The 26782-nt window shown below is 50.6% G+C and overlaps 3 protein-coding genes across 11 annotated transcripts in view; 1 reads left to right on the top strand and 2 right to left on the bottom strand.

The window, feature by feature from the left end:
- Window positions 1–16751, top strand: part of STRBP (spermatid perinuclear RNA binding protein) — a 147254-nt gene extending 130503 nt beyond the window's left edge. For 2 of the 3 annotated variants that reach the window (XM_047699520.1, XM_047699519.1), the window contains exon 18: window positions 819–1273. In XM_047699520.1, the coding sequence (XP_047555476.1) occupies window positions 819–895 (77 nt within the window). In that variant the 3' untranslated portion in view covers window positions 896–1273. Of the gene's footprint in view, window positions 1–818; window positions 1274–4177 lie in introns of those variants that run through there. The other variant, XM_047699522.1, reaches the window with a different exon arrangement.
- LOC125083290 (uncharacterized) lies at window positions 7796–19951 on the bottom strand. The gene is made up of 2 exons (XM_047699531.1): window positions 18601–19951; window positions 7796–16914 (listed from the first exon to the last, which is right to left on the bottom strand). Exons 1-2 carry the CDS (start codon window positions 18669–18671, stop codon window positions 15948–15950), a joined length of 1038 nt encoding a protein of 345 aa, XP_047555487.1. The 5' UTR covers window positions 18672–19951; the 3' UTR covers window positions 7796–15947.
- A 151-nt stretch (window positions 19952–20102) lies between these two features.
- The window catches only part of RABGAP1 (RAB GTPase activating protein 1), a 155494-nt gene continuing 148814 nt past the window's right edge, over window positions 20103–26782 (bottom strand). For all 7 annotated transcript variants that reach the window (XM_047699512.1, XM_047699518.1, XM_047699514.1 and 4 more), the window contains 5 exons: window positions 26417–26521; window positions 25510–25593; window positions 24884–24955; window positions 22702–22899; window positions 20103–21402 (listed from right to left, as the gene is read on the bottom strand). In XM_047699512.1, the coding sequence (XP_047555468.1) occupies window positions 21280–21402; window positions 22702–22899; window positions 24884–24955; window positions 25510–25593; window positions 26417–26521 (582 nt within the window). In that variant the 3' untranslated portion in view covers window positions 20103–21279. The remainder of the gene's footprint in view (window positions 21403–22701; window positions 22900–24883; window positions 24956–25509; window positions 25594–26416; window positions 26522–26782) is intronic.

Below are 26782 nucleotides of genomic sequence, written 5' to 3'. Positions count from 1 at the left end.
ATTTGATGCCCCCATTTTTCACATAAAAGATTTGGTTTTTAAATGTTACTGTGATGCCAACCTACTAAAACAATGCTTTATTTTGGCTGTAAGGTAAATATGTCTTTTGGCCTTTGTAAAGCTGTTGCATGTGGGGTAATTTCCCTCTGATCATCTGGTGCTCTTGAGTACCTGCTGTTGCTGCTTTGTGATTTCTCCGTAGGCTAAAGACTAGACTAGACACAGGAGCAGATTTCAAATCGTGCTTGAGTATGCAGAAGTTTGTGAGGCCACAAGAACTCGCTTATTACAAAATTAAGAACGTAGTTAATCTTTCCAGATTTGCCATGCCAATACCCGCGGCACCCCTTAAGAAGATAAAACACCCGGTCGCGACTCCAGTTGGAGCTGTGTTTCCGGGGAGCTGAGGCCTGCACAGAAAGCTGTGCTTTGAGTCTCGACAGTCATCCCTGTTTCTCCTACAGTGTGTGATGTGCCAAATTGAGAACGATTACGGATTTCTGGAGTCCCGTTAGAATATTTATCACGAGCACTGCTTTTGGTGTTGAGAAATCATGGCCGCTCACACAAATGAAATTGCTTTCTGAATATCATTCTTCCTGCGACATAGCCATCTTAATTTCGAGTGGAAAATACTAATGATCAAAATATTAGCAATTTCAAAACAGGAGAGGTTTGTGGGTCTCCTCCAAAATGGTTCATGTTGACTGACTAATCTGGAAAAGGTTAATGATCATTACTGTAAGATTTTTTTTTCCTGAAATTTTTATTGGATTATTAAACTTATTTGGAGTCCTCTCCGTTTCTTCTCTCTGTAGGTTTACCCAAGAGAATGGTTCTGTTGCCCGTTATGAAATTCCCAACATATCCTGTTCCCCACTACTCATTCTTTTAGCAAATGACAGAAGCTAATTCCTATTGAACAACAAACCCAGTACAATACAGAATGTTAGAGAAAAAGCCTTTTTATCCTGCTTTCTTTGAACACATACTTGATCAAAATTATTTGTAAAGAACATCTTTCCTACTTTTTGATTTTAACAAATGCAAATTTAGTTCTCTAAAACTTGAAAACAAACAAAAAAGAAACTAGTTCTGTGAAACGGTACCTCATTTCCGGAAAATAACTTATACCAGCCCTTCTGTTCTAGGGAAATAAGTCTAGCAGTTCAAAGTTTAAGTTTTAAGAGGAGTATCAGATTATGTAAAATTAAATTTGTGAAGGATGTATAGAGTCTCAAACATTGATCACAAATAAACTGCTTTGTTGTAACACAGAGTGCTGCCTGGTTCCTGATGCAGTCACTGATTCTTAGCTCTGATTGATATGTATTTGCCCCAGGGCACTTGAATTCGGGCTGTAGTTATTTTTTTTAATACAATAGAGACTTTTCATTTAAACTTTAACTTTGTAAATACTGAAGTGTGTAATTAAAGCCAATAAAATATGGGTTTGAATATTGTTTTAGCTTATTATTTTTGATATGTTTTGGTATCAAATTACAAGGAATTGAAAACTAATAATAACTTAGCCCTAGAAACCCATTCATTTGTAAGGAAACTGCTAAAACAAAGCAAAGGCAATTTGTTAGTCTGAGCCGGTCTACTCACTTTGTAAGCCCTTTGTACTGCTGGACAAGGGCATCCCCGTGATAAAGGTATATTCTGTTATCCAAGCATTGCTTCTTAAAATGATGGCACTACCCAGAGATGGGGAAGGAGGAATGTGATTATTTTAGTTTCCTAATTTCCAAGTTTTAAAAGAGAATAAATTAATCGATCAATCACCCTCTCTTGTTCTTGTGGCCTTCTTCACTCTGTAAGATACTGTGTTCACTTCCCTGGCTTTTTTCATGCAGATAGAAGATTAGCGATTTTTCTGGGATTCATTGAAAGGTCTCTTTTCCTCTTCAATTACATCAGAATCTAAAGCAGCAACAGGGTCCCCATAAAACTTGCTCTTCGATCGTCCCAGTTCTTGTTGAGTGCTGCTGTGAAAAGTGACAGGTTTCAGCCATGGGTCAGCATTTATTTTTAAGTTTTTCTTAAAATTTATCTGATTAAGCTGGTGAAAAATGATCAGTCAGTAACATTGTGCTGTCCTATAAAGGGTGCAGACCTGAGCCTTCCCCTGCATTCTCGCCTTGTTTGGAGAGCCGATGATGTTACTAGAAGGTAATGGTTTCATTAAGGTACTCACCCCCATGAAAGCACCAGTGTGGTGCCGTGTCGAGATTTCTAAGTTGCTGTGTCTTAAAAATGTCTGTTCTTAGTATGAATTAGCTTCCCTCTTCCCTCTTAAATTCTGTTTCTCAGAGCCCAGTAGTGGCCATCAGTGAGAATGGGCTTCGTAAAATACAGCAAATTTATGTACCAGATTTCTTTGGGACCACTAAATGAGAATGAGATGGGCAATTTAAAACAAACGTTAGTGTCACTTCTCAGATGTGGATTTATTACACGGTGGCTTGTTACTTCTGCTCCTTGACCTTTAGTCTTTATTAGTGGTGGGTGATACTTTAATAAAACCTCATCACTTGCTAGAAATAGCTGTGAACTTACCATTCTCATCCTGTGCATTAGTGGCTAGACATAAACCTGAGGGCCCATTGCAGCTGGGATTTTCATGTTTCATTGATTCATTTTGCTGACCTATGGATGAAACAGAGCCATCACTGAGAAGAAAAAGCATGGCTGGTAGTGTCCAGTTTTTATTAATTCAATATTTACAGTAGTCCTCTCTGTGTTTGGAATACTATTAATTGGCAGCCGCAGCCGGATTGTTATTTGAAATTGATTGTCAAATTTGCATTCCAAGTTGGAATCTCTCTGGAGATTTCTCTTTAGAAAATTCTTTTGAAGTAGCTGACTCAGCTTCATAATTTAACCCCTCTATGATGGTGCAAAGGGAGCTGTGCTGTTTTCCAACATGATGGCAGTCATTTCAAATGGTTTCTACCAAGTCTTTTTTTTTTTTTTTTAATTTTGTTGTTTGTTGGAAGTTACTAACCATGTTGTAAACCTGCCCAGTTGCTGCAAACTTTTACATTTCTCTGCTTTACTTAAAATAATTGAGCTGTCAGTCCTTTGTTAGAAGTGGTAACCATGCAAGTTCAACTGTTGAAATTTTGTAATGAATTAAGTGTCCCCCTCCCCCCCCCTTCTGCCCTCCCCACCCCTCCATTTTGTAATGAAAATTCCACTTACAGCTGAAAGAGCAGAGAAATATAAATGAAGCTCTTGGCTTCACCAAATTCTGTGACATTAACACCAAGTGTTGCTTCTCTGCTCTTTTCTCCACTGTAGGCGGTTTTTTCATTGACAGCCCCTATTGCCAGCCTCTGAGCGTCGCACCACTTATTATTCACTTGGGCCCTCAAGATTTCTTCTCTGACTTCTAGAACCATCAGGTTGTCTGGCTTGAAATGGCAATTTCTGTCTTGGTCTTAAGAGCATTGTGACCCCCTGAGGCTTTCCAGCTTTCAGATACACCACTCTGACACCTTCTTTTGGAAAGCAATGACTGAGCATTTTAAAGAAGAGCAATACTTTATTCAAAGCCACGGTGTCTGTTTTAAAACTTTTCCTTTGGGAACCTAGCAATATCTGTACTTAACCCCTCCTAGAGTAGTCTCTTGTCAGGGAGTTTACAGACCAATGTAGAACTTCGACTCCGTGTGTGAGCTGTGCTATCTCCCGACAGTTTTTAGACTTTTGTAGCACATAAATTGGGTAGTTGCATTCCTGACTGCGTCAGTTAGCGCTATTATAATTTCTCAGAGATAGGGGTCCTCCTTGAAGCCATATTCTTTGCATGGGGGCTGGCGCCCAGCCAGGGACGTGGCCTGCAGCCCCGGTCTCTTCCGGCTGCAGGACCACCTCCTCTCTTGTGCAAGGTAATTGGTCCAGTAGATTCCCAACATACCTCATGCTGACTAGATGCAGTGCATGGTGCGTGCAGCAAGGGGTCCCGAGTCGTTTGTAGTCTCTCTGAAACCGTTAACCTGGGAACAAACCACTGATAGATTTTTCTGCTATTAGCCTTTCCTTCTTTTTTTAAAATTCGGGTGAATGTTTGAAAATCATGAATCAGTCAGTCACCGTTATTAATTGAAGAGCTGGGAATACCTCGTTAATGTATTTTTAAAACTGGTGTTGGACCCTCTGTGTATTTCAGGTTAATACTTTTAAGCAGTTTTCAGCACGTTTATCTCACTTTATTCTCGTTCTCCTCGGACCTTCGTAGCCATATCACTTGTATAAAATAGGCTGAGATCTAGTGACTGTAAGCTGTGGTCTCAGTAAACAAAGGTAAGCTCTTTTATTTTCTGATTAAAGAGAAAAATAACTAAAAGTCAATGAACACAACGTGCATATATGACAATCATACAGGATGTATTTGATCTCTTAGGTCTTATGTCATCATATTACCTTTAAAATTTTTATGATCTAAATGTAAAATAGTTATTTTCAGCGTTTGTTTTAATACCCTTGTAATTACTTTTTATTCAAGAGAGACATTTCACTTTTACGAGTTAAATGTGTATATGTGTGTAGAAACTTACGATATTACATGTATGTGAATTACACACATGGACCTGTTTAAATAAAAGAATTCGGTGGTGGGAAGAGTTCACCTGAGAAGACTTTAACGTCAGGGCACTCTTTTGGCCAAAGTGCTGGAATTTTATAAGCCGTGAGGTTGGTAACATTGCCCGTAGGACCCATTTACGCGTAGCTGTTACACAAACGGAGGATCAAAGTGCCAATTTCTCAAGGAGAGAAATTTTTCTGAGAAATGAAAATCTCTGATCTGTGTTGTATGCCCTAATACAACAGCAGCAAGAAGCCATAAAAAGAAAAAGCAATAGAAAACAAACAAAAAAAACCAAAATATTAAGGTAACTATGGAAGAATATGTAATTGACTGAGTTAAGCTATTTGTAGAACCAACTTTGGCAAGACTCAGAATGGTAAATACCCAGTCTGCAGAGACCAAATAGACGGAAGGCAGTTCGTCTATCTGTCTTTTCCAGGTTAGGCAGCTAGACGATTGATTTCCCACCTGACTCAGCCATCATGAAGTTCATTTAAAAGATGGGAGGGTTAGGCCAAATATTTTAGTAAGGGTTTGCTTCATTTAGTGTGTCCCATAAATACATTTTATATGTGTTAGATGTTCTTTGCTGAGGCCATATTTGATATATAGAGATTAAAATGAATTTCATGTTTTATATGTCTCTAAGTAGCAGTTTTCTTGTTATTACTAACTTTGAAGGTTGCTGGAACATTTTTTCCCCGTACAAAACCTGTACTATGTCGAATGTGGTTTTGGCATCTGTAGAAGGTTGTATGAGGTCTAGCTAACTAGTACTACATACATTCCAGTCCTTATCGAGCAGCCGGGGTGCCCATTATGTGCCAGGTCCTTCTCTGGGTACTAGCGAAACAGTGTCTCTGCCCAGTGAAAACATTTCAAGTTCGAGAGTCTCCTTGTTGGTGGAATTGGGCCGATTATAAACTTCCTAGGGTGGGAGACAAATGATGCATTAGCAGTGTCAAAAGATAATTAACTTGGCTAGTAGTTTATAAATTATTTAATAATGTAGGCCCTCAGATATCACTGAACTGGCCTGGCCATCATTTGGAAATTCACTCATTTTAAATATTTCCCTGGCAGTTTTGAGAGCCTGAAACCAACTCTGGTTTATGTTCATGGCCCTCTCTCCAAGTAAGTGAATGGAATGAAATGAAGAACAAATATTCCAGTCCTTTAAAGCAGTTTTATAGTATAGCAGAGACCAAAGTGGTTGCTTTAAACACTGACACCATTTTTTCGATGACAAGTGAGGGGAATTTTACCCTTATAATCATCATTCATTATAACTTACCTGTTTGTTAGATTTCTTTAATAACTGCAGTGGAGGCAAATCTTTAGTAGTGAGTTAGGGGAATGAACTAAGATTTGCAGATCCGCCCCCACCCATTCCCCCCAGCAGTTAGATTTCTAGCAATCTAGAGCCCGAGGAACTAGGGACATTAGGAGCCGTTAAAGCTGCTCTGTGAATGTGGTCCTCCGGTACCTCCCACTCAGCACTGGCCTGTGTGTCCTGGGGCGGTGGGGTTAGAGGGAGCAGGGTTAGAGGGGCAGGGTCTCTCTGAAGTCCTCAGAGCAAGAAACGTCCTGCTGTATTTGTACTTGCAAACTATAAGGATCTGATGCCATGCAGTGACCAGAGGTTTCTCAGTGTTACTAGGAGGCCTGGAAGGGAGACAGGTAGCGAACGAGTAGCGGCCAGAGTTAAGTTACTGCCTGCTGCTGGGATGCGGTGCAGCACGAATGTCTCTAGCAGGAGCTTACAGAGCGCACGCTAGTACTTCTTACATAAGAAGCTGCTCTTCCCTTCCTCATCCCATCTTCCAGAGAGGCGGTTTTAAGTCCAGAACCGAAGCTGAGTTAGCTATAAGAATAGATCTCCTTTCCCACGTTATCATTTTAGGTAGGAGCTAACAGCTTCCATTGATACTTGACGCAGTGATCTTTGGAGATTTTTAAAAAATAGCTCCGTACTGCAAATTAGGTTATGTAAGCTTTACAGCATAGCTAGAAATAGGGAGTAGAAACCATGTGGGAATCTGGGCCAAAGCATTTCTCTCCCTCCAGCAAATTCCCATGAGGCATGGGGATTAGATGAGTTAATTCACATAAGGTGCTTGGAATAGTACCTGGTGCACAGTAAGTACTCAGGAAATGTTGACAGTTCCTATCACGGTTGGCTGAAGGGACAGAAGGTATGTGAGGGAGGCACCAAGACTGTGCTGGCAGGTAGGGCAGAAGCCAGTGCATGGCCTGCTCAGGGGGAGCTGCATTGGTTCCTTGGTATTTATAGGTTTGGGGTGCTTCCACACTTTGAGAGAGGACCCCTGGCATCTGGGGACTAAACAGGAAGCATAAAGCAAACACTTAGCGGGAGAGGTAGTGTGGGGAGGTCGCTGCAGATCCGTGCTGACTGAAAATGCTCGCGTTTCTGTGTTGGTGGTGAAATCACTGGCCCGTCTCCTGCCAGGGAGTTGGAAATACCTGCTTAGGGATGTAAGTGTGCTTAGAACTTCAAAAGGGCTGAGCTTAGAACATCACTGGCTGATTCCAGCTTTCTTCCCAGTGCATTAATAAGAAAAAGAGGTGTGTGATTGCAGCTAGCATGGGAAGCCAACATCCAGAGCTCGCCAGTGTTTGGCAGGTAGAAAGCAAGTTGCTATAAACCACAGAAAGAGGAGCCTGGGTGGCATGCCTAGAAGGCCACGGACTTCTCTAGAAGTCAGTCTAGAAGGCCGATGCTTCTCTGCACAGCATTCCTGCAGCGTCTCTCTCCCAGTCCGCTTCAGCGCTTTGGAACAAATTGGCACTCGTCACCACGTGAGGCCTCCCGGGGGTGTGAATCTTAGAAAAATCACGTCTGCCTGTCCATCCATCTCCTTCTCTTTTTGGAAAAGGAAGATGGGTAGATGGTCAGACGGGCGCCGTCGGTTATACAGCTTCTGGTCTCCTTCTGTACAGGCTTTGGTTGCCCTGAGGAAGGGTGGGCAGGAGCGTGCGTCCCTGTCTGTGAGCAGGTGGTACTGAACGCTCGGTGGGGATTACAGACGGAGTTCTCGCTCTCTTTTTTTTAGGTTGAATTCTGTGACGCTCTAAGTTTATAAAAACTGTGTAGACAGGGACTGAGCATTACCTTTAAAGGCAAATAAGACAGGCTTGCCTGATAGTCAAGAGGGTTTTTTGTTTTTGTTTTTTTTCCTTTTAATTGTACCAAAGGCATTTATTGTTTGCAATGGTAAGTGAAAGAGGAGGGGACTCAGCAGCCCCCAGCTCCAGGGGAAACTCCAAAGACCTGCTCTCTCACTGCAGCCCCAAAGCGGAAGGCTTTTCTTGACTTAAGTATCAAGAGATACTCCTATAACCAATGTCCTGGCAGAAGCCACCGCGCGCCCCAGCTGTGGCTGTTTGGAGGAGCCACTGCCTCAATGAGCCAAGACTGAGGGAGGCCTTTCTTTCCTTTTTTCTTTCCTCCTCTCCCCTGCCACCCCCCCCCGCCCCCCGCCTTGACCAGTCAGTTTAACTTGGTCCTTCTAAGGAGGGTCTTGGTCTTTACTTGGCAGAACTTTGCCTTTTCTGCAGACGGCGCTGCCTTTGCTGGGGTATCGTCTGCCCAGGCAGCTGGAGGGAGGCTGGCTAGCGCGTCCCAGCCGGAGGTGTCGGCGGTACCTCCTTGGCTGCTTCTGGTCCACAGGAGGAAACGGTAGCCTGGCTGCGGAGCGGTCATTCTCTTCGCACGGCCTCAGGGCCGGTCTCTCAGTCTTGGTCTGGTTTCACCTACCGTGATCCTGCGGAAGGTTGGGAAGAATGGTCTCTGCCTTACCTGTCAGCTAAATGTTTTCAGGGAGTGAAGGCAATAACAGCCTTCCGTTTAAGTTATTTTGGGCTGTGGGCAGCGGCAGATTGAAGGAACAGAAGAAAGAAAAGGAAGAAATGCTCAAATTGCTCTCTTGTGTGGGCCAGGCACTCAGACATTCTTCTCCAACAAGCTTCTTGGAGGTAGGATTCTTGTTTTACAACAGAAGAGACCGAGGCTCGGAGTTAAGCACTAGAGTTAGGAATGAAACCCCACTGTGTGTGATGCTAAAGCCTCGTTCCGTCACGCCACGTGCGCAGTGGGTGCCGTCTGGACCAGGGTGAGGGGAGCACTGTGTGGCCGGAAGGAGGTGTGCAGGCAGTGGGCCGGGTCGATCGGGGCCTTCGGGGCACAGGGCCTTGAGCTCAAAGGCTCCTGTGCTGAAGCCAGGCTCTCTGACTTGAGGTTGTTCTGGACCAGATATCCTGGGCTTTTAGGGCTATTTTCTGTTAGACCAATTGGATAAGGTTGTTTAATAAACTGGAAAGATAGGCTAGAAGACTAAGGTGTGGCTGCATTTTAAACAAAGGAAGCTGTTGTACTTCAAGCTTGTTTTTTCTGTTTGAATATCAATGAGCACTTGAGGTCTTTGCTTGCATTTAGCTAATGGTTTGTTTACTGGTAATGGGAGTGCTTTGAAGACTTGAGCCTGGTGAGGTTTTGAGTTATGGGGTAAAAGGAAGAGGACCCCAGGTTTGAGGGGTCCTGGGGGAGTGGCAGGGGGCAGTGGCCTGTCCTGATCAGCAGGACTTTCCCAGTCGAGGCTTCAGGACGGGCTGCCAGCCTGAAGGTAGCAGGCAGGCCCCCTGCCCCAACCCCAGTTGGGCCGTGATTGGTGATCCCCACTGGGGTGGCTTGGAGGTCTTGTGAGCCACGCTGCCGCCCTTGTCCCTTCTCCCATTGCTACACACCTGGCTGCTGGCTCCTTTGCTGATGATGGCCACTTGGGTCTCTGCCTGGGGATGGAGACCGAATCCTCTCCGGGGCAGAACAGTTCTCCCTCACCACAGGGCACGGTCCTTGGCAGTAGGCCGTTTCTCCGTGCCATCTGCCAGGATGCTGGAGGGGGGCAGGAAGAAGGAACGGTTTTAAACCCCGCTTGCCCGAGTTCCAGAATAGTGACTTGTGTGTGAGCGGGGTGAGCACCTGTCCCAACGCTCCCTTAGTTCTCTCCCAGGGGCCGCTCCGGCGCCGCCGCGGCGTGTGCTTCGTTTCCACGGTGCGGGCCAGGACGCAGAAGCCCACAGCCTCGCCAAGCCCCCCAGCTTGTTTGTGGCCAAACACTGTGGCTCCTAATAAGTGAGTTTTTAACCACACAGAAGAAATAACATGTCTTCCACTGTTTTGGGAGTAAACAGAAGCCCTTTCTTAGAGATGAGATTTAAATTACACCCCAACTGTGGGACCCAGAAATGATCTCCTTTTGCAGATGAGGAAATGGAGGCTCAGCCACAATGACCTGCCCCAAATTACACAGCCCTGCCACCGGCTCAGCTCGGCCCCCCGGCCTGATAGCACTCACCGTGTGCAGTACTGGTGGTTTGTGACCCTGCGGGGCACTGCTGCCCGCCCCGTTTTCCAAACCGCCGGGCTGCCGGTTCCCCTCGGCGCTGTGATGCATTCCCCGGGCCTCCCTTCCAGCTCCTGGAGTAGATCCCTTGTGGTTGGAAACAAAATAAGCAGAAACCTACGCTCCCTCTCCTTCCCTTACCCCCTGCCATGTGGGGAGAAAAGGATCCCGACTTCAGGCTTTCTGGTCTGGTTCCTTTGGAGAACTGTTCGTGAACTCGCCCCGGGCCGGGGGACGGACAGGTTAGCCTCAGCTCCATCTGTTTCCGCACCATCTTTTTTGCTCCGTAACCGGACTCTGCCACCATGTGCAAGTCAGCGATGGCTGTTGGAGACCCCCAGGGGCCGGTGAGGGGGCGCAGGGTGCAGTTAGGGTTGTACTTTGTGTATTCAGCTTCACCGGCATTTTGGCTGTCATCTGTCCCTGCCCAGGCCTTCAGTGTGTGCTCCTGACCAAAGGGGTCACCCTCACAGTGACACGTACCTGAGTGCTCAGATGCTGGGATCTTGTCGGACCCATCCATTATGGAGACGGTCTCAGAAGTTGCTCAGCTTTCTAACACCCCTCATGTCCCTAGAGGCTACATAAGGAAAATATTGTGGGCATCCTGGATGTGAGAAACCTCTGGAAGGTGGCACCTGGGGAACTCTGGAAAGCTGAAAGCCCCTCAAAAAGAGATTCACTGAGGTTGAGGAAGGGGAGGACTTATCCCTTAGCTATTTCAAAGGGTTCTCTTTACTTGTATGTGGCTCTAGAAGGGTAAGGATGGTTATAGAAAGCCGGTTGGGCATTTTGGGCTAACATGTGCTTCCCATGATGACAGGGCTGCCCTGGGAGATTAGGTATGGTGAGAAATGGGGCCCATGGTACCAGGAACGTTTAAGCAAGCTGTTGGCATAGTGCAGAGGAATTCCTTCCATGGGATATCAGGTTTGGAAGGATGCTGATATCTGATGCATATGGGGACACTGTTGAGAGCACTTCTCCCCTCTTGGACACATGGAGTCGTTGAGAAATCTTCACTGTCACCTGCTGCTGCTTACCAGGCTCTGCGGTGGGGCAGAAGGAACAGCTGGAGAGAACGGGAGGGTTTCCGGCTTAGACAGCAGAGTAGGTGAGCCTGTTGCCCGAGAGGAGTACACGGGAAGAGAGAGGCGTTGCCCGGGCGTCTGACAGGTCAGCGCCGTCTTCTGTGGTTGGCAAAAACTCTGGCGGGCCTTCCGCTCAGTGCAGGAGCCAGGCCTGTGAGGGCTGAGGACCTGAGCGGCTCTGACTGGAGTGCCAAAGTCTTCCCCCCGAGACGGCCACCCGAGCTGGGTGGGAGGCTGCCAGGAGGGTCGTGAGGAGAGCTTTGAAGAAAGGGCTGGTGTGGCAGCGGGGGGCTGGCGGGGGGGGGGGGTGGCGGCACGTGGTGCGCGCGGAAAGGGCGTGGCCTGGAGCAGCGTGAAGTTACTCCCTCCCGGGAACTGGGACGGTCAGAAGGGTGGTGACCGATGGTCAGAAGGGTGGTGACCGATGGGACGTGTAATTTGGAGTCAGTTGAGGGAAGGCCCTGGGTACTGTGCCCTTCAGTGATCATCCTCTTCTAAAATGGTCAGAGTATTCTGGAGGGTTGATTTGGACAGTTGGATGGGGAAGGACCGGAGGTGGGAGGCAGAGGCCGCCACAGATGCAACAATGGGGTCTCTTCACAGGCCGGGCTCTTCGCCCCAACTGAGTGGGAGGATGGATGTGGTGGCACCCAGGAGGGGGCCAGGGAACCACAGTGTCCTAAGGGTAGTGTGGGGGGGGGCACTGCCCAAGCACTTCTCCTGGGCCTCTCTTCAGTAGGTCACCGAGAGGACAGTGGTACTGGGGCCAAGATGGGGAAGGTGGGGGAGGGAGGAAGGTGCTGGCAGGGCAGGGAGTTGACAGGAGAGGGGTGGCAGTGTGGCAAAAGCCCTCTCCTTTGGGCTGGGGAGGGGGAGTTCGGTGGGGCCCAGTCCTCGCTGGCGTGAGGGGTGAGGCCTCCTGTGCTCTCTGGCAGTAGACAGGGTTGCAGCCCGGCCAGTCAGCATCTTACCCTTTCCCCAAGCGTTCCCACACGTCTGCCCTGCTGGGTTCGCCAGTCAAAGGGAGTCCCAAGTACTGGGTGTTCATTCGTGCAGAGGCCTTCTGTTTTGTGTGTGTTTTTTAAAGCAATGTTTTGGTTTCTTTACCTGGGCAAGGTCTGGAGCTTGGATTCTTGGACGCTGAGTCTGGATTTAGCATCTCTGGAACACGGTCTGTAGCTGGTGGGAAGTCGCTGACTGGCTTTACAGAGGACTTTAACGAGGGGAAGAACAGCACGATGACTTTGGTGTCTGCTCAGGCCTGCCACCTGGGGCTCATCCCGGACAGTGGCACGCAGGGCCGCGGCGTCAGGGTGGCTCTCTGCACCTGTTACTTCTGTAGCTCTGCTGGGGATTAAGGTTAAAGAGGCAGCTACAGTTTTGAACCTTCAGGGCAGAGCTATGAAAGGTTACAGGTGCTCTGAGACACGGATCCCTGCAGCCTTTGGGGTGGCCAGAACCCCAGGGCCCAGTGTCTCTTAACTACAAGCGGCCTTGCTTTCTGTCCCAGCAGGCCACCTTAGTGTCACCTGTGTGCACCCTAATGAGGAAGGCTGTGGGAGCACTGCCTTAGTCCTGTCGTTGGCGGACTCTGGAAAGGGACAGACAGTCTTTCGGGCTCCACGGACGACTCAAGACTCACGGCTAATCAGCCAGGCTGTGGGGGCACAGGCGCAGCCAGAGACGGTGCTGAACACAGCGCAGCTGCGACCCCACCAACTGTACTTAAACAAACCAACGCTCAACAGGTAGTGGGCCGTGTTTTGCCAACCTGTCTTAGACTGTAGAGACTGCTCACCCCTTGGCTTATTGAATAACATGATTGGAAACGTCCTTCCTTCCGCTGCCTGGCCCATCCACGTTCCCACCAGGGCTTCCTGAGAGCGTCTGTCCTGTGTGAGCGCTGAGGAGGAAGGTGCAGTCCTGGCCCGTAAGGATCACAGGTTTTGAGTGAGTGTGTCGGTGGCGGGGGCGGGGGGCTGCATTGACAGGTGAGAGCTAAATACAGAGCAGAATGGTGCTCAGGGAAGTCCAAGGTGACCGGGGCCCCGAGGAGAGAAGGGCTAAGGGTGAATCAGGAGAGCCGTAGGAAGGAAGCTGCTCTGGAGAGGAGAGGGTGTGTGTGTGGAACACCAGGAACCGCGCCGTCAGGCGGGCACATGGGGCCCAGCCTGGGAAGGGCCCTGAGTGCCGGGCCGAAGAGCATGGGACCTCATTCTCCGGGCGCTCGGGAGCCAGGGAGAGGTTGTGTGCAAGATGGTAAACTCATCACAGATGCATTTTAGATCCAGCACTCTCGTCGTGGAAGACCAGATCTGTGGTTACAAATGGTATCTGTATTTCGTCTGGGCTTTTTGGGCAAGAACTTGGTTAGAGTTGGTAAGTTGGAATGAGAGGACAAGAGAGTTGGTCTTTCTGGCCATTGGCTTTAGGGGGCAGGGAGTCCCCCCACTTTGGGCAGGGCTTGATAAAATCCTCCACATCCAGGCTCTTGCTGTCCTAAAGACCATTGACCAGGGCAAGACAAATTGAACATTCGGTCTTAAGCCAGAGTTAGAGTTTGGCCTGGGGCCTTGGTGTGAGGGTAAAAGTGAGCTCCCTCCCTCTCCAGAATTGAGTTCAGGGCAGGAGGGCTTCCAGGCAGGACTCACTTCCGTCTGCATGCAGCCAGCCCACAGGACGGTCGGGACTCTCAAGAAGCCTACACACTCTTGAGGCAGGAGGTGTGTGTGTGTCACAGGCTAAAGCCAGCCCTGCTGGGTGTATCACAGCCTGCCTGAGGCCAGGCCTTCCACTGGGTATGGGGGACAGTGAGGTGAGTCACTCATGGTGCCTGCCCCAAGGTGCTCGATGTAGTTGGGGCAATGAAAACAACTATAAATGTATATAGTGCTTTCTGCTTTCCAGATCGCCTCCCCCCCCCGAAGTTTCTGGGCAGGGGAAGGGAGCTGCTGTAGTGGAGCATCGGAGAGGTGCTAAGTCCGGGGGCTGGAAGCCGCCCTCATTCTCCTTCGGGGAGGAGGGGGCTGCGTGCTTCCCGCGCAGTGACAGGAGCTGCCGTGGCAGGGCCCGATCTGAGTGCCTGCACACATGCCCTCCCCGGGCCCCCAGCAGGCCTGTGGCAGTAGGTGAGGCTCCCCCGCAGCTGCAGGTGCTTTGCACGTGGTCTGCCCGCACCCTGGTCCTCTGGAGCCCCAGACTGGAGGTGAGGGGTTGGGTGCTACCCTGGGCAGGTGGTGCTAGGAAACCGCTGGAAACCTAGAACACTGCATGCTGTCTGGAGTGAAGCTTTGTCTTGTCAGTGCTGGGAACCAGGGGAAGGTTTTGGAAGGAAGTTATGGTCAAAGCTGTGCTTCCAAGGCCTGTTGGGAGGCCGGCTTGGGGTTTGTCAGGCTCCCTTTCGTGGAGGTTGTTGCCTTTTAGACTTTGGACCCTGGTCTCATCTCTTTTGGGGGCTTGGGGGCGGGGGCGATCGTGTTCTGATAGTAGGTGGGTAACTTTTCTGAGGAGCAGAAAATGCTTTTTCCAGAAGCACTTCTGGGCTCATGGAAGGGAAAGGACAAAAGTGGGCCTGGCTGTGATGCCAGGTGTTGGCCTTTCCTCAGGCAGCTCAGGCCTCAGAGGGAGGCTCGTGTCAGTCAGGCACCACAGTCCCCTCTGGAGCTGGAGCCTGGCCCAGGCGCTTGCCCTCTCCTGGGCAGGCTTGATGCCATTTTCCTGCTTAGGGCCACAGATGGTCAGAAGGCTCTTCTTCTTCTTTTGGACTCTAACCTAAATATTTCCGCTGTTCTGTAAAGTCAGATTTTTGTTGTTGCTCATGGAAATTTGGGGTGGGACAGATAGGAGTTTTAGATCACTCAGAAGACCCTTAAAGAGGTCCGTTCTCCACACGTGACTTCTTCAGCGTCCAGCCTTTTCCTCCGTCTTCTCTGGGCTGAGCACTGCTCCCCACCTCCGGCTCGGGAGTTTGGTGTGTCAGGGGCGAGACACGTTGCTCCAGGCGGGCTCCTTCTGTGATACGTGTCACTGGGTTGGCCTCGCGGAGTACAGCGTCTGTGGCACTGAGCCCTGGGGTCCTGAGGACACCCACACGAGCTGTAACTGGAATTTCGCCGGGCAAGCCGATTCCCCAAATACCTCTTCTCTCCCCTGTCGTGTCAGAAGTGCCGCCATTAGATGCGTCCCTTTCCCTGACCAGGACAGGGTCTCACGCTCAGACCAGCCCTGGGCAGTCAGGCGGGGTTCACACTGCACCCCTCCTTCGTCGAGGGAGCACTCAGAGCTCACTGGCTGCAGTGGTTTCTCAGCGGCGGGGCCAGTCATTTCTTGCTCCCGTTCTCGGAGACGAAGCTCTCTAGACAGCCTGTGTCCAGAAACCCAGCTGGGGAGACTGATGACAGGCAACCTCAGGGCCCCCGAGTCCGGGGCCTTCTTTCTGGCACCTCCCAGGAATCGCAGGTGGCGCTGGCTGGCAGTGTGCGGTCTCCCGCCCTCAGATGCACTTCCTTCCCGGGGGCGTACGGAAGCAAAGTGAATGCGGACTTGAGGTGGGCGTCCTCTGCCCCCCACCCCCCGGCTTCGGGTGAGTTTCTAGTGAGGCTCGAGCCACCGTTGTCGGGCAGGTCTCCTCTGCTTCAGCCCCGGCGGGGCTCGCCTTGCATACAGAGCCCGAAGTGTCTCTGAGCTCAGGCCTTTCCCGCCAGGCGCGGTCTGCTGGCCTGAGTGGCCGGTGGGGCCCCAGCCACACCTTCGAGAGGACGGGACAGGACAGGGAGGACGGGCTCTGTCCTAATTAGGGTGAGGGCACTTCGGAGCAGTGAGGCTGATGGGCCCGGCTCAGCCTGTTTGCTCCACAGCCCCACACGCTGGTCTGCGCGCCGCGTAGCATTCGCGGAGGGGCCTGTTGGACTCGTTACCACTCCAAGCAGAGTAGGAAGGGTAGCCTGGTCTGGGGAGGAAGCGGCCAGTTCCAGACCGAGGCCCAGGCCTGTTCGAGAAGGGGCTTCCCTCACGCAGGAGTAGGGGGGCCCTGCTCAGCCTCAGCCCGGGGTGGGGAACGCAGGAGGCACGGAGAAGGCCGAGTGTAGCTGTGGGTAGAAAACTTCTCTTTTCCCACTGCACGGTTACACACATGACATTGGACTCCTGGCTGTAGCTTACGGTCACTCTAGTCTGGTGATGGCCAAGGTAGTTTTTAGATATCAATTTAAAATACCTATTTACTGTTTTTTCTGAATACGCAAGTGTAAATAGTATAATTTGCAGTGCAAAGTTCTTGGCAATAACTTTATGTTGTATATTATGTTGAAAAACATTGGCAAACGCGGCCGCCACGGATTGTCCTTCCCCTCTGGGGCAATGATGACATGTAGGACTCTGAACTTTAAACCTGCGGCGTGGTTGAAGCAGCAGCCTGCATGTGTGGACTGTCACCAGTGCCTCGCCCAGAGACGCCTGGCCTTCATCCAAAGGGACTCTCTGCCACCCCAGCGCCCACACTGTGGCTCCTCGCACTGACTGTCGGACTCTGCCGTAGACTCCCCCTCTGTCCTGCCGCTGCGGTGCGTCTGTAATGCCCTGACATGTTGCATTCTCTCCACTTGGATGAATACAAATAAAAGCTTCTGTCTTAAAGCCGCCGTGGACCCGCTCTGGCTCAGTGCAGCGGCCACTCTGATGAGACGGTCGAGCGCAGACCATCCTCCTGGCCCTTACAACTCTCTGCTGCTTCTCTGCTAACGGTGCAGAAAGTTTCCTGAACCTGAAACTTCCAGCCTGGCACTCTGACCCTGCAAGTGGTGAGCTGTGGGTGCCAAGCGAGGGCCGAATTCTAAACCTTAGAATTTACTGGGTGCTTTGCACACATCTCACTCCTACTGCTCACACCTGTTCCCCAGGGCCGGCAATACCCGCACATGGCAGATTAGGACACTAGAGCTCACAGATTAAAAAAATACAGAACTTCTAAATGGCAGCTACTATCCTTCCCCCTTGTGAGGGTCCTGCCGGGGAGCTGCCCCAGTAATGCAGTCTTGACCAGCAAAGATGGCAGAGTGGAGGACAGAGAAGGCAGAGCCAGGCCAGGGCCTGCGGCTGCCCTCCAGGTAAGTGCGGCCACTGGGTGGACAAGCACTGAGCACCCTGCTTCACTTTGTCACTCAGGGCCCACCTTTTCTCCCCGCACGCCACCGAGCTGGATTCGCCAGCACGCTGCCACCGGCCGGCTGCCGCTCCCCGTGCAGAGCACACGGGGTGGCTGCTCTCCTGGGAGACCGAGGAAGATGCCGCCTCTCCCCTGGGACTTACTGCCAACCAAGGCCCTGGAGATCAGAGGCTCTTGGGTTCACTGGGGCCTGCTACACAGTGTGTTTTCATTTGTGTATTTCATATCATAACACACATACCATATTGTGTGTTTTCATGGACTTTTCCAGCAGCCCCGACAGAGTACAATCCAGGAGGAAGTGTAGAGGTGGTCGGAACCAGATCTGAGTTTTCCAGCACAAAGCCCCATGTTCTTTGCTCTTTCTCCCATAGTTTCCGGCCAACTACCCACCTTTCCCTCCCGCCCTTCTCAGCCAGGCTTCCTACAAATCTACACTTGCCCGTCTCTGCTTCCTCCTCTCACCCCTCAACTGGACGCAGGCTGGCCCTCGGCTGCACCCACCCACCTCCGAGTCTGTTCCCACCCTGGGCACCAGCAACCTCCCCGATACCAAATCCAATGAGCCTTTTCTGGTCCCGCCCAGGACCAGATGATGAGCTCCTTTTTCCTCTCTGTGGCCTCTTCCTCCTCAAATGGCACCTCCTAGGCCTACAGCTAAGCCCTTGCTCGCTCCGTACATTCTGTACGCTCTTAGCCACTCTCCTGGCTTACCCTCACCTGGCAGACCAGGCCTTCACAACCAGGGGGGACTTCCACACAGCTGTGACAATGGGTCGGGGGTGGGGGGGGGGGGGGAGAAGAGCTGCTAACCAGCCGTAAGTGCACGACGGCGCCCCACACCAAAGCATGATCAGTACCACTGAGGTTCCAAAACACTAGAGTAGAGCTGCCTGCACAAGTCCGAGCATCTGTGGGCTCTGGCCTCCTCCCAGCCGCGTTTCTGGGACTCTTCCTGGGTCTCACCCACCCCCACCAAGTTTCGGTGACTCTCCAGGAACCATCTCCAGTCTGGCCTATTTTATCACCTCTCTTTAGAATCTAAATCTCTCCTCTAACTTTTCTTCCTAAAGGACTGACAAGACACTTCAATTTTTTTTATAAAACCAAGTTGGGTTAAGACTCTCCAGTGGTTTCCTTGACCTTCGTGGCCTCAACCTCATTATCCAGTCTTGCCCCAGCGTCCCCCATCAGACCACAGTGCTACCTGACTGTTCCAGCTAAATGTCTCATTGGCGCTCTCTCTAGCAAACCCCTTGGTCAGCAATGCAGAAAACAGTCCCTGCCATTACACATCCTGCCCTGTCCCCACAAGGCCCTGTACACCTGTTCCAGCACTCAGTGTTCTCAGTCTGGGTCTCAACACCATTAGGGGACCTTCCTGAAGCAGGGCCCATCGGAGTCACCTGAGGCCGATAGGCACATGGACTCCTTTCTCTCCTCTCCCAGCTGTGACATGAGGATTGCTGCTGCGTCCCTGCACTCCCCAACACTAAGACCCTTGGGATTAGAAAAGCATAGGGCAAGCTGGCCTTTCTGGATTCCTGCCCCAGCTGGCCAGGAACGTGGATCCCAGAAATAGGTTCTCCAGCCTGTGAATGGCAAAGGGATCCCAGAGGCGCTCTGGGGCCGCTGTCGAGCACCTGCCATGGCCCAGGCCCCTCAGGGCACTCACCGGGCTTCGGTGCAGTGGACAGCAGACTGGGCGGGGCCTTCACTCACTGCCTTCCCTTCTTTGTGGCCTGCATCTCAGCCCGTTTCCATCTGCGGCCAGGTCACACGGGGGGAGAACCGCAGGGTTGGGGACATTGCTCTTCTTCCTGCTGCAGAGAAGGGGTGAGGTGGTAAAGAGGGCCAGCTGGCGGCCTGTGTGTCCTTACGGGGCAGGGCACAGGAGGAAACCCCCCCCCCCCCACACACACACACACCAGTGAGTAGAAAGGAGCTTCCGCGAGGTGTGTCGTCCATGCCGACTCTCTTCCTGCAAGTTTCAGCAGAGCGCAAGTGGACCCCCGCTGCTACTCCTGTTCACATTTTAGGCCTGGAATTCCACCTCCTGTCTCTGCCTTGTGAGATGCTTTCATCTTTCCAGGTCTCCCCACACCCTTACCTCCTGTAGGACTTCCCTAACCCTACGAATTCACACACAGCACCTCTCCCCGTAAGCATGGCACTTGATTTCGCAGAATCCGTGTTCGCTGTGAGGGCGCAGGCGTCAGCCTCCCAGAGGGGCAGCTGGTCTAGCCGCTCCCCTGGAAAGCCGGGCCCCCCCGGAGCTGCTCGGCGCGCGCGAGTGGGAATGCCTGGTGCCGGCGCACACCCGTCCGGTTCCTGGGCCGCGTGTGCGAGCAGGGGAAACGGGGCAGAAGCATGTAATGATGAAACCGGTTTCTACAAAGTGAGGCTCTTTGTACCAAAATATTTAATGAATATGCTGTTAAAATAAAACCAACAAAAGGAATAGTAATACAGTTTTACTGGTTTATATTTCAATTCATAAAGTTGACACACTGGAACTACCCTAGCACAATTTCCACGCACCTAGTTTTAGATGGGCTTACAGCTGTTTCGGTAACTGAACAAGAAAGACACAAAGCAGTGGAGGGTGTGGTTGGGGGGGGGTTGCCACTTGTCACCTCCCAGATGACCTCAGCAAGCACTAGGACAGCCACTGGGAAAAGATACAAAACAAGCCAAGTATCTTTATACACAGACCAGTGCCTCTTAGAACAGCTACCTGCGCCCTGCGTGCGGAGACGAGGAGACCCTCGACGCCAGCTGTCAGCATACCGCTTTATAAATTAAAAGAGTAGGCGATCTTTTCTCTCTTTTAAAGGTGCTAAAACCTCCATTCCATAGGTTTGAAGTGAGAACTTGCAATCCATCTGAACAACGAGGTCTGCACGCAGCCACACTCTGGGGAGGGACACGGGCCAGCAGGACGGGGCCTCGGCACGCACATCCCACACCTGCGTTTTCACAAACACACACACACACACACACACAGTGCAGTGTCCTTCTTGCTTGGATGCCTTGTGCAAAAACACTAGGAACTTTTTAGTGAGGGAACGTTTCCTTCCCTTGTGAGGGCCAGGAGGAGGGGGAACCCGACAAACCCGGAGTGAGAGCAAGTGCCCAGGTAGCCAAATAATTAGCTTGTGCAGATCAGTCGTGGTCTGGGATTTGAACACTGTCAGTTGGGCGCACTGGGAGAAGATATTTTTATATATATATATATACACACACACACACACACGACACATGAAGCAAAATAAGATTTGTCCACGTTATGATTAATCCTGTCTCACGTCGGTCAAGTCACGCAGCCCAGCCCCGTGAAGTTTCGGCAGCTAACACTAAAGAACAACAGGAACTACGAGAGTTGCATAGAATTGATCAGAAACGTGAATAACGCCAAACCCCAAACCCGTGCATCGTGTAGTTTAACAGAACTAGGCGGCTGCGACTATAACCAGGAAACCCTCCGATTTAAAACAAAGTGCTTCTCCACGCCTGCCTGGAGGACCCTACGCTGGCACTGAAGTAGGTAAGAATTATTTGAGTTACTGATCCCTGCCCGCTCCTCCCCCCAACCCCGCAATACATATAATATGTATATTAAAAAAAAAAAAGATTAAAGGTTTAGAAAAAAACCAAAAGCCTGAAGGATCCCCAAACTCTGACAATGTCAACTCAGCCCTTGGGCTGGGGAGGTGGTGACCCACACCAGGAAGAGGCCCGGGCGCGCACACCGAGGACGCTTTCCCAGCGCGCGTGCAGAGCGCCACTCAGCCAGCAGGCCTGTCAGCATCAGCAGTTAGGAGAGCCTTACCCCAGAGGCTGCCTGCTTCATGAGCTCTGGTCCAATGACCTACCAACATGCTTCTATGGATCTGACTTAGGTACATTCTGGTCCTGGGACATGTCACAGAATCACACATCTGGCCAAAGAAGGCAACAAAAGGTGTCGTGTTTTCTGAAGGTGTCTGGAGGCAGCCGCTTCGCTCAGCAAGTCTCTTTCCCTTGAACGCCCGTTGCCGTCTTTATGGAGCTCAGTGTTCGGTTAAACCAGGTCTTCTTGGCGGCCTGGACCTCGTTTAGGGCAAGGCCTAAATGGTGCTCCAGGTCCTGCAAGAGGAACGACGTACATGAGCGTGCCGGCCCCGGTGTCAACGACGCTGCCTCCTCAGAGCTGAGCCAACACAAGACTTCAGCCCATTTACTCTGAGAGGTCTCAGGAAATTCCCCCAGTCTCCAACTGGCATAGAAGGATCCGGAATCCCTAGAGTTCTGGGATCATTCCTAGTAAACACCTCTCCATTTCTTGCCTCGTCTATTTATTAAAACCACCTCCTGACCGAGCGCCTCCCTCCCCTGTCCACCTATCACACACCAGGCAGAACGGGCTAGAGCTCCGGCTGGGACCGTGTCATTCTCTTCCAGCAAAGACTTTTAAAGTCTAGACTCCCAGGCCAGACATTTGAGGTGTTTCATGATTCGGACCCAGAGACTCTTGCCAGCTCAGTACCCACCTCCACCCCTAGCTTTCTGACACTCCTCTCTGGGCGGGCCCTCTCCTCCCTCTGCTGCTCCGCATGCCGCTCCCTCCACCGGGAATGCTCACTGTTCTCTCTTCTGCAGCTGCAACCCTTGTTCATTCTTTGACCACAGCTCACATACTGCTGCCTTGGTGGTGCTTTTCCTGATTGTCCTGGACAGTCACACAAGCCATGTCTTAGCTTTGCAACCCCAGCACCTAGAACAGGGCCTGGCAGAGAGCAGATGCCCGGTGAATGTGTGCGATGTGGGAGACCAGGCCCTAAGCTCAGTCCTGAACTCGGTCCCTTTCACAAACGGCGCTTAGGGCCCACGCTGCGCTCCATGAGGCCGCTCATGGAATTGGCCACACAGGATAAAGATGACCAAAGGCAGCCGCAATTTCTTCGTCAGGAATGGAGGCTCAGATCCACCAGTAACACGTCCAAAGTCACAGAGCGAGTTAAGTGACGGGAGCTGGGACTAAGAGGTGGCACTGAGGAAGTCCTCAGACACTGTGCCGAGCCCTTTCTGTGCTGTCTTAGACTTCAAAGCAAACCACCAGATGGGGTCCTTGTCATCTCCATTCGCAGATGAGGAGCCTGAAGTTAAGGAGGCCGAGAACAAACCCACGTCACAGCTGCTGGTGGCGCCGTGGGATTTCCAAGCAGGTCCCTGCTCCACCGAAAAGATCCCGAGCTTGACGGGACAATGCTCATTATGAGAAAGTCCAGTTCATGACAGGCCAAATACTAATCAAACACCCCCTGGTAAATAACAAGTAATGGGCTTCTTCCTAGAAGGATTATGGCCAAAGTTTAAAAGGGAAAAAAATCCCACACCGCAGGCCGTTTCTGGGGTCTGCGGCCTGCGGCGCGGGCCGGCGCTTACCTGTATCTTACACTCGGCCTCCACCAGCTGCAGCTTGGTCTGCGCCAGCTCCAGTTCCATCTCTCTCAGCTGGTTCTTCAGCGTCTCCTTCTCTTCGTCTGTGTCCTCATCTAAAACTTCCTTCGCGGAGCTCATGCCCTTTATGCGACCTTCTTTGTTGAAAAATTCCCGGCAGCGCTCACAGTCGTCCACTTTTTGCTGAAAGGGAAAGTCAGATGTGAACAGGCGAGGAGAAGCAGCCCGGCCCGAAGATGTGGGTCCGTCCTTTCTGGGGAGCCGACAGCCGGCTGCAGGCCTGAGCACCCCGGCTCCCGAGAAGCTGTTCCCTTGGGAACTGGCAGACACCCGAGTGGGAAAGCCATGCAGCATCCTACACTAAGATCAATTAGAACATTCTTAGATCTTGGTCTGGTCATCTCACTTCCAAGGAACCCTGGTTAAAAAAGGGAAGATGCGGTGGTGACTGAAGATTTATGTACAAAGATTTTTCACTGCAGAATCAGAGACAGAGAAATAATGGGGGAGATTAACTATCCAACCACTGCGAGAAAATTCAATATATGCAGGGCTGCATCTATACAATGAAGTACGTAGGCAGCCTCTACAAAGTGCGGAATTTTTCATAACATGGTAAAATGGTTAAATGCTGAGTGAACCAGGACACAGAAATGTCTGTAAAGCACGGTTACAAATAGACACCACACTTCATTAAAATAAGATGTCCCTGACTGGGAGAAACGTCATTTCATGTTCCTCTAAGAAAATATTCTGCCAATTAAACCACTTTATTATGAGAGAGAGAGGAAGGGCAGAGGGAGAGGAAGAGACAATCCCAAGCAGCCTCCACCCCAGCACAGACGACATGGGGCTCACACGGGGCTCGATCTCACAACACTGAGATTGAGACCCGAGCCAAAATCAAGAGCTGGATGCCTGTCTGACTGAGCCGCCCGGGTACCCCCAGTTACACCACTTTAGAAGGCCATCAGTTATAAAATATGTCCCAATTTCAGGATGCAAACATGAAAAAAATGTGTATCTTAGAAAGACTAGCATTTTGTTTACTGAAAGAAACAGAATGAGCGCTGAAAGAACATACACCAACATGTTAATCACGATATTATCTACGGGCAATATAAGGGCTTATTTTCTTACTCTTATTTTCAAAATTTTCTGCAATGAGCACTGCTAGTTTTAGAATCACATGATAAATTAGTAATAAATTACCTTAAAAGAAATTACCACTGCTAGTTAAACACTGCTTCGGATGGAGGCCAGGTCTTGTTCCAGGTAAAACGGTGACGTGTGTGAGTAAGGCCATGAGCCCAGAACTCTCCCACCCTCATCCTTTAGCAAGTTACTCGTCCTGGGATAATCTGACGAGCACTCTACTACCGAAGCGGCTTACGGAGCGCAGTGGCTGCCAGGGTGGCTCGGTCGGTGAAGCGTCTGCCTTTGGCTCAGGTCATGATCTCAGGGTTCTGGAATGAGCCCCGCGTGTCAGGAAGCCTGCTTTTCTCCCTCTGCTCCTCCCCCACCGCTCATGTGCACTCTTGCTCGCTCTCTCAAACAAATAAAATCCTCCAAAAAAACTTTTTTTAAAATTAAAAAAAAAAAAAAATGCACCAAATTATAAAAGCCCCTGAATGGGCAACCGAGACATTAAAAACTGAAAGTCCTCATTGGATTTGGATCCATTATAAGGGATTGAGCCCAGAGAGGGAGCTGAGTGCCCTCATTTTACACAACGAGGGGAGTGACAGCGACACCACAGGGTCCTGACCTCTGCACCCCTAGCCTGAGCTCAACCGCCGCCAGCAGGCCTCCTTCACCCACACAGCGCCTCAGAGATCACCTGCTCTACTGACATCTGCAATCTCGGGTCACTTTTTGTGACAGTCACGTCATCCAGACGATGTTACTGAGGAAAAGGGCATTTGTATTTCGAGATCTAAAACCAGAGCTCCCGGGTTGTGTCGTACCCCCTTCCAGAGGAAACCAGGAGAGTGTTAGTTTTCAGCCCCAGAGCCAGGCCACGACTGGCCCCTTGTCAGGTACATGCAAGCTTCTCTCACTTTTGAAATCCAAGTAAACCACCCCCTTCCCAAAATCTCTGGGGCTGAGCAAAGCACAATGAGCTAGCTGGTACAGAACAGAAGCTCTTTGGTAAAGGAAAACTTACCCGAATTTTCTCAATTTCCACTTTATTAGCTGTCTGCTGCTTCTCCAGTCGTTCACTTAACTGAGAACAAATCTGAAGAAACAAACAAAGTGACAATCTCGTGAGCAATGTCGTGCAGAAGCTGGGCCTGGGAGGAATTCTACGGCGGAGCGGAGTGGCCAAGGGCGCGCGGTGGGAGGACGAGCCCAGGCTCCCCTGCTCTGCTGCCTCTGGTTTATAGACACTTGACAGCTTCACGAGCCAGCCCAAGATCCGAATTTAGGAAAGAACAAGACCAGTTTAGTTACGTTCTTAAAACTCAACCCGCCAGGGAAAGGAGCGGTTCTACAGCATGTAACCGCGTGTGAACACAAGGCCGTAAGGACAGGGTGGCTTTCATTTATTAAATGCCTGTTTAAGTGCTGGGCACTATGCCAGGCTCTCTACAGACCTGATCTTATGGAATCCTCTCGACAGATCTCTGAAATAGTGATAGTTTCTCTGTGTCAGCGCAGAGAAGCAGTGAAGTCACTTGCCCAGTGAAGTCACCGGTCAGTGTAGGTGGCAGGTGGGTGTGGAGGGGACACATTTATCCAGACAAGCAGGCTTCCAGAAAACACGCCCACTTAGAGGGTGCTCAGACTCACCTGCTTGTAGTCACCAATGATAGAACTGTTTTTTCTAATCTCAGATTCTGCTTTGTCAAGTTCCCGACGACACATTTCTTTTAACTGCACACATTTAAAAAAAAAAAAAAAAAAAAGGAAAAGGAAAAGTGAATGTTTTAAGGGAAATATAAAGCCCTGGCACTGGCTGCTTCGTTCTGGGCTTTCTAAAAAGTACCTGACTACTCTGGCAGGGCTGCATTTCAACCACGTGGTCTCGATGCCAGGAGAGGGAGAGAAAAGTCAAAACTCCCAAAAGATCAAACCCCATTTTGGAGTGGGGCTTTTGCTAAGGTTCCTCCTTGCCTGTGAACTTGAGCTGAGGAGGCAGCACAGACCCAACGGACTAAAGCTCATCAGAGGATTGCTGTGTCTTTGGAACAGAGACAGGGCTTCATCGTCTCTCAGCTCAGGCCATCCTACCAGAGACCAGAGAGTGTCACCATCATGGAGAACCACGGGGGGAAGAAAGGGCTTCCTGCAGGGTATGCAGCATACTGTGTCCCCAGTGACTGTGGAGAGCTGGCTCAAGACAGGCTTTCCAGAGTCTGCTCTGTGTGGGAGATGCCAGGGGACAGGTAGGGGAAGAGTCAGACATCATGTCTGTTTTCCTTCTGCAGAAATGCTAACTCTCTTCATCACATTCAGTTGCTGACACACAGGAATTTCTCTTGTCCCAAGGAAGGATGGGCTCTGCCCCAGTGTCTCCTCTTACGCCCCAATTATTAACTATTACACTTTACACAGTAACTAGAAAAAGCCTTGGGAGAGAAACTGAAGCCAGCTGTCTATGGTTCCCCAGTGCCAATAGGAAGCTGCCAGATGGACTCGAGACTCTCAGGCACGGACAAGACACAGAGGCGCGTGGGAGGGGCAGAGCTCCCCTCACCTGAGCAGACTCATCTTCCAGCCGTCTTTTCTCTTCTTCAGCATCAATCAACTTTTGTTTAGTCATAAGCAACTCCTTATTGAGTGCATCTGCCTTCTCTTCAGCCTGAAACATGTAAAAGACACTGTCATAGAACAAGAACTGAGAACCAGATGGGATTTGAATTGCTCAGGACAATCCCGTTTTAATGTGACAGAGAAAGTGAGCCAGAGAGTGGAAAGATGCCAGAGGTCACACGGAGACTGCCTGGCCCAGGCTCTTGCACAGACATCATGTGGGACAGTGGTTAGAAGCTCAGCCTTTGGCATCAGACAGCCTGGGCTCAGCCCCCATCGTTCTCTGACCATGTGCCACTTGGACTAGTCA

The sequence above is a fragment of the Lutra lutra genome, chromosome 13 (genome assembly GCF_902655055.1).
Source record: "Lutra lutra chromosome 13, mLutLut1.2, whole genome shotgun sequence".
In the NCBI taxonomy this organism is placed as follows: domain Eukaryota; kingdom Metazoa; phylum Chordata; class Mammalia; order Carnivora; family Mustelidae; genus Lutra; species Lutra lutra.
This window is presented reverse-complemented; position numbering and strand designations above follow the sequence as displayed.

What these genes read in the sequence shown, in the direction of transcription:
- LOC125083290 (XM_047699531.1), bottom strand. Translation starts at nt 18,671, where the DNA reads ATGGGCCCTGCTTCAGGAAGGTCCCCTAATGGTGTTGAGACCCAGACT. An exon ending in AACACTGAGTGCTGGAACAG is followed by an intron (nt 16,915 to 18,600) that starts GTGTACAGGGCC and finishes TGGCACCCACAG; the next exon opens with CTCACCACTTGCAGGGTCAG.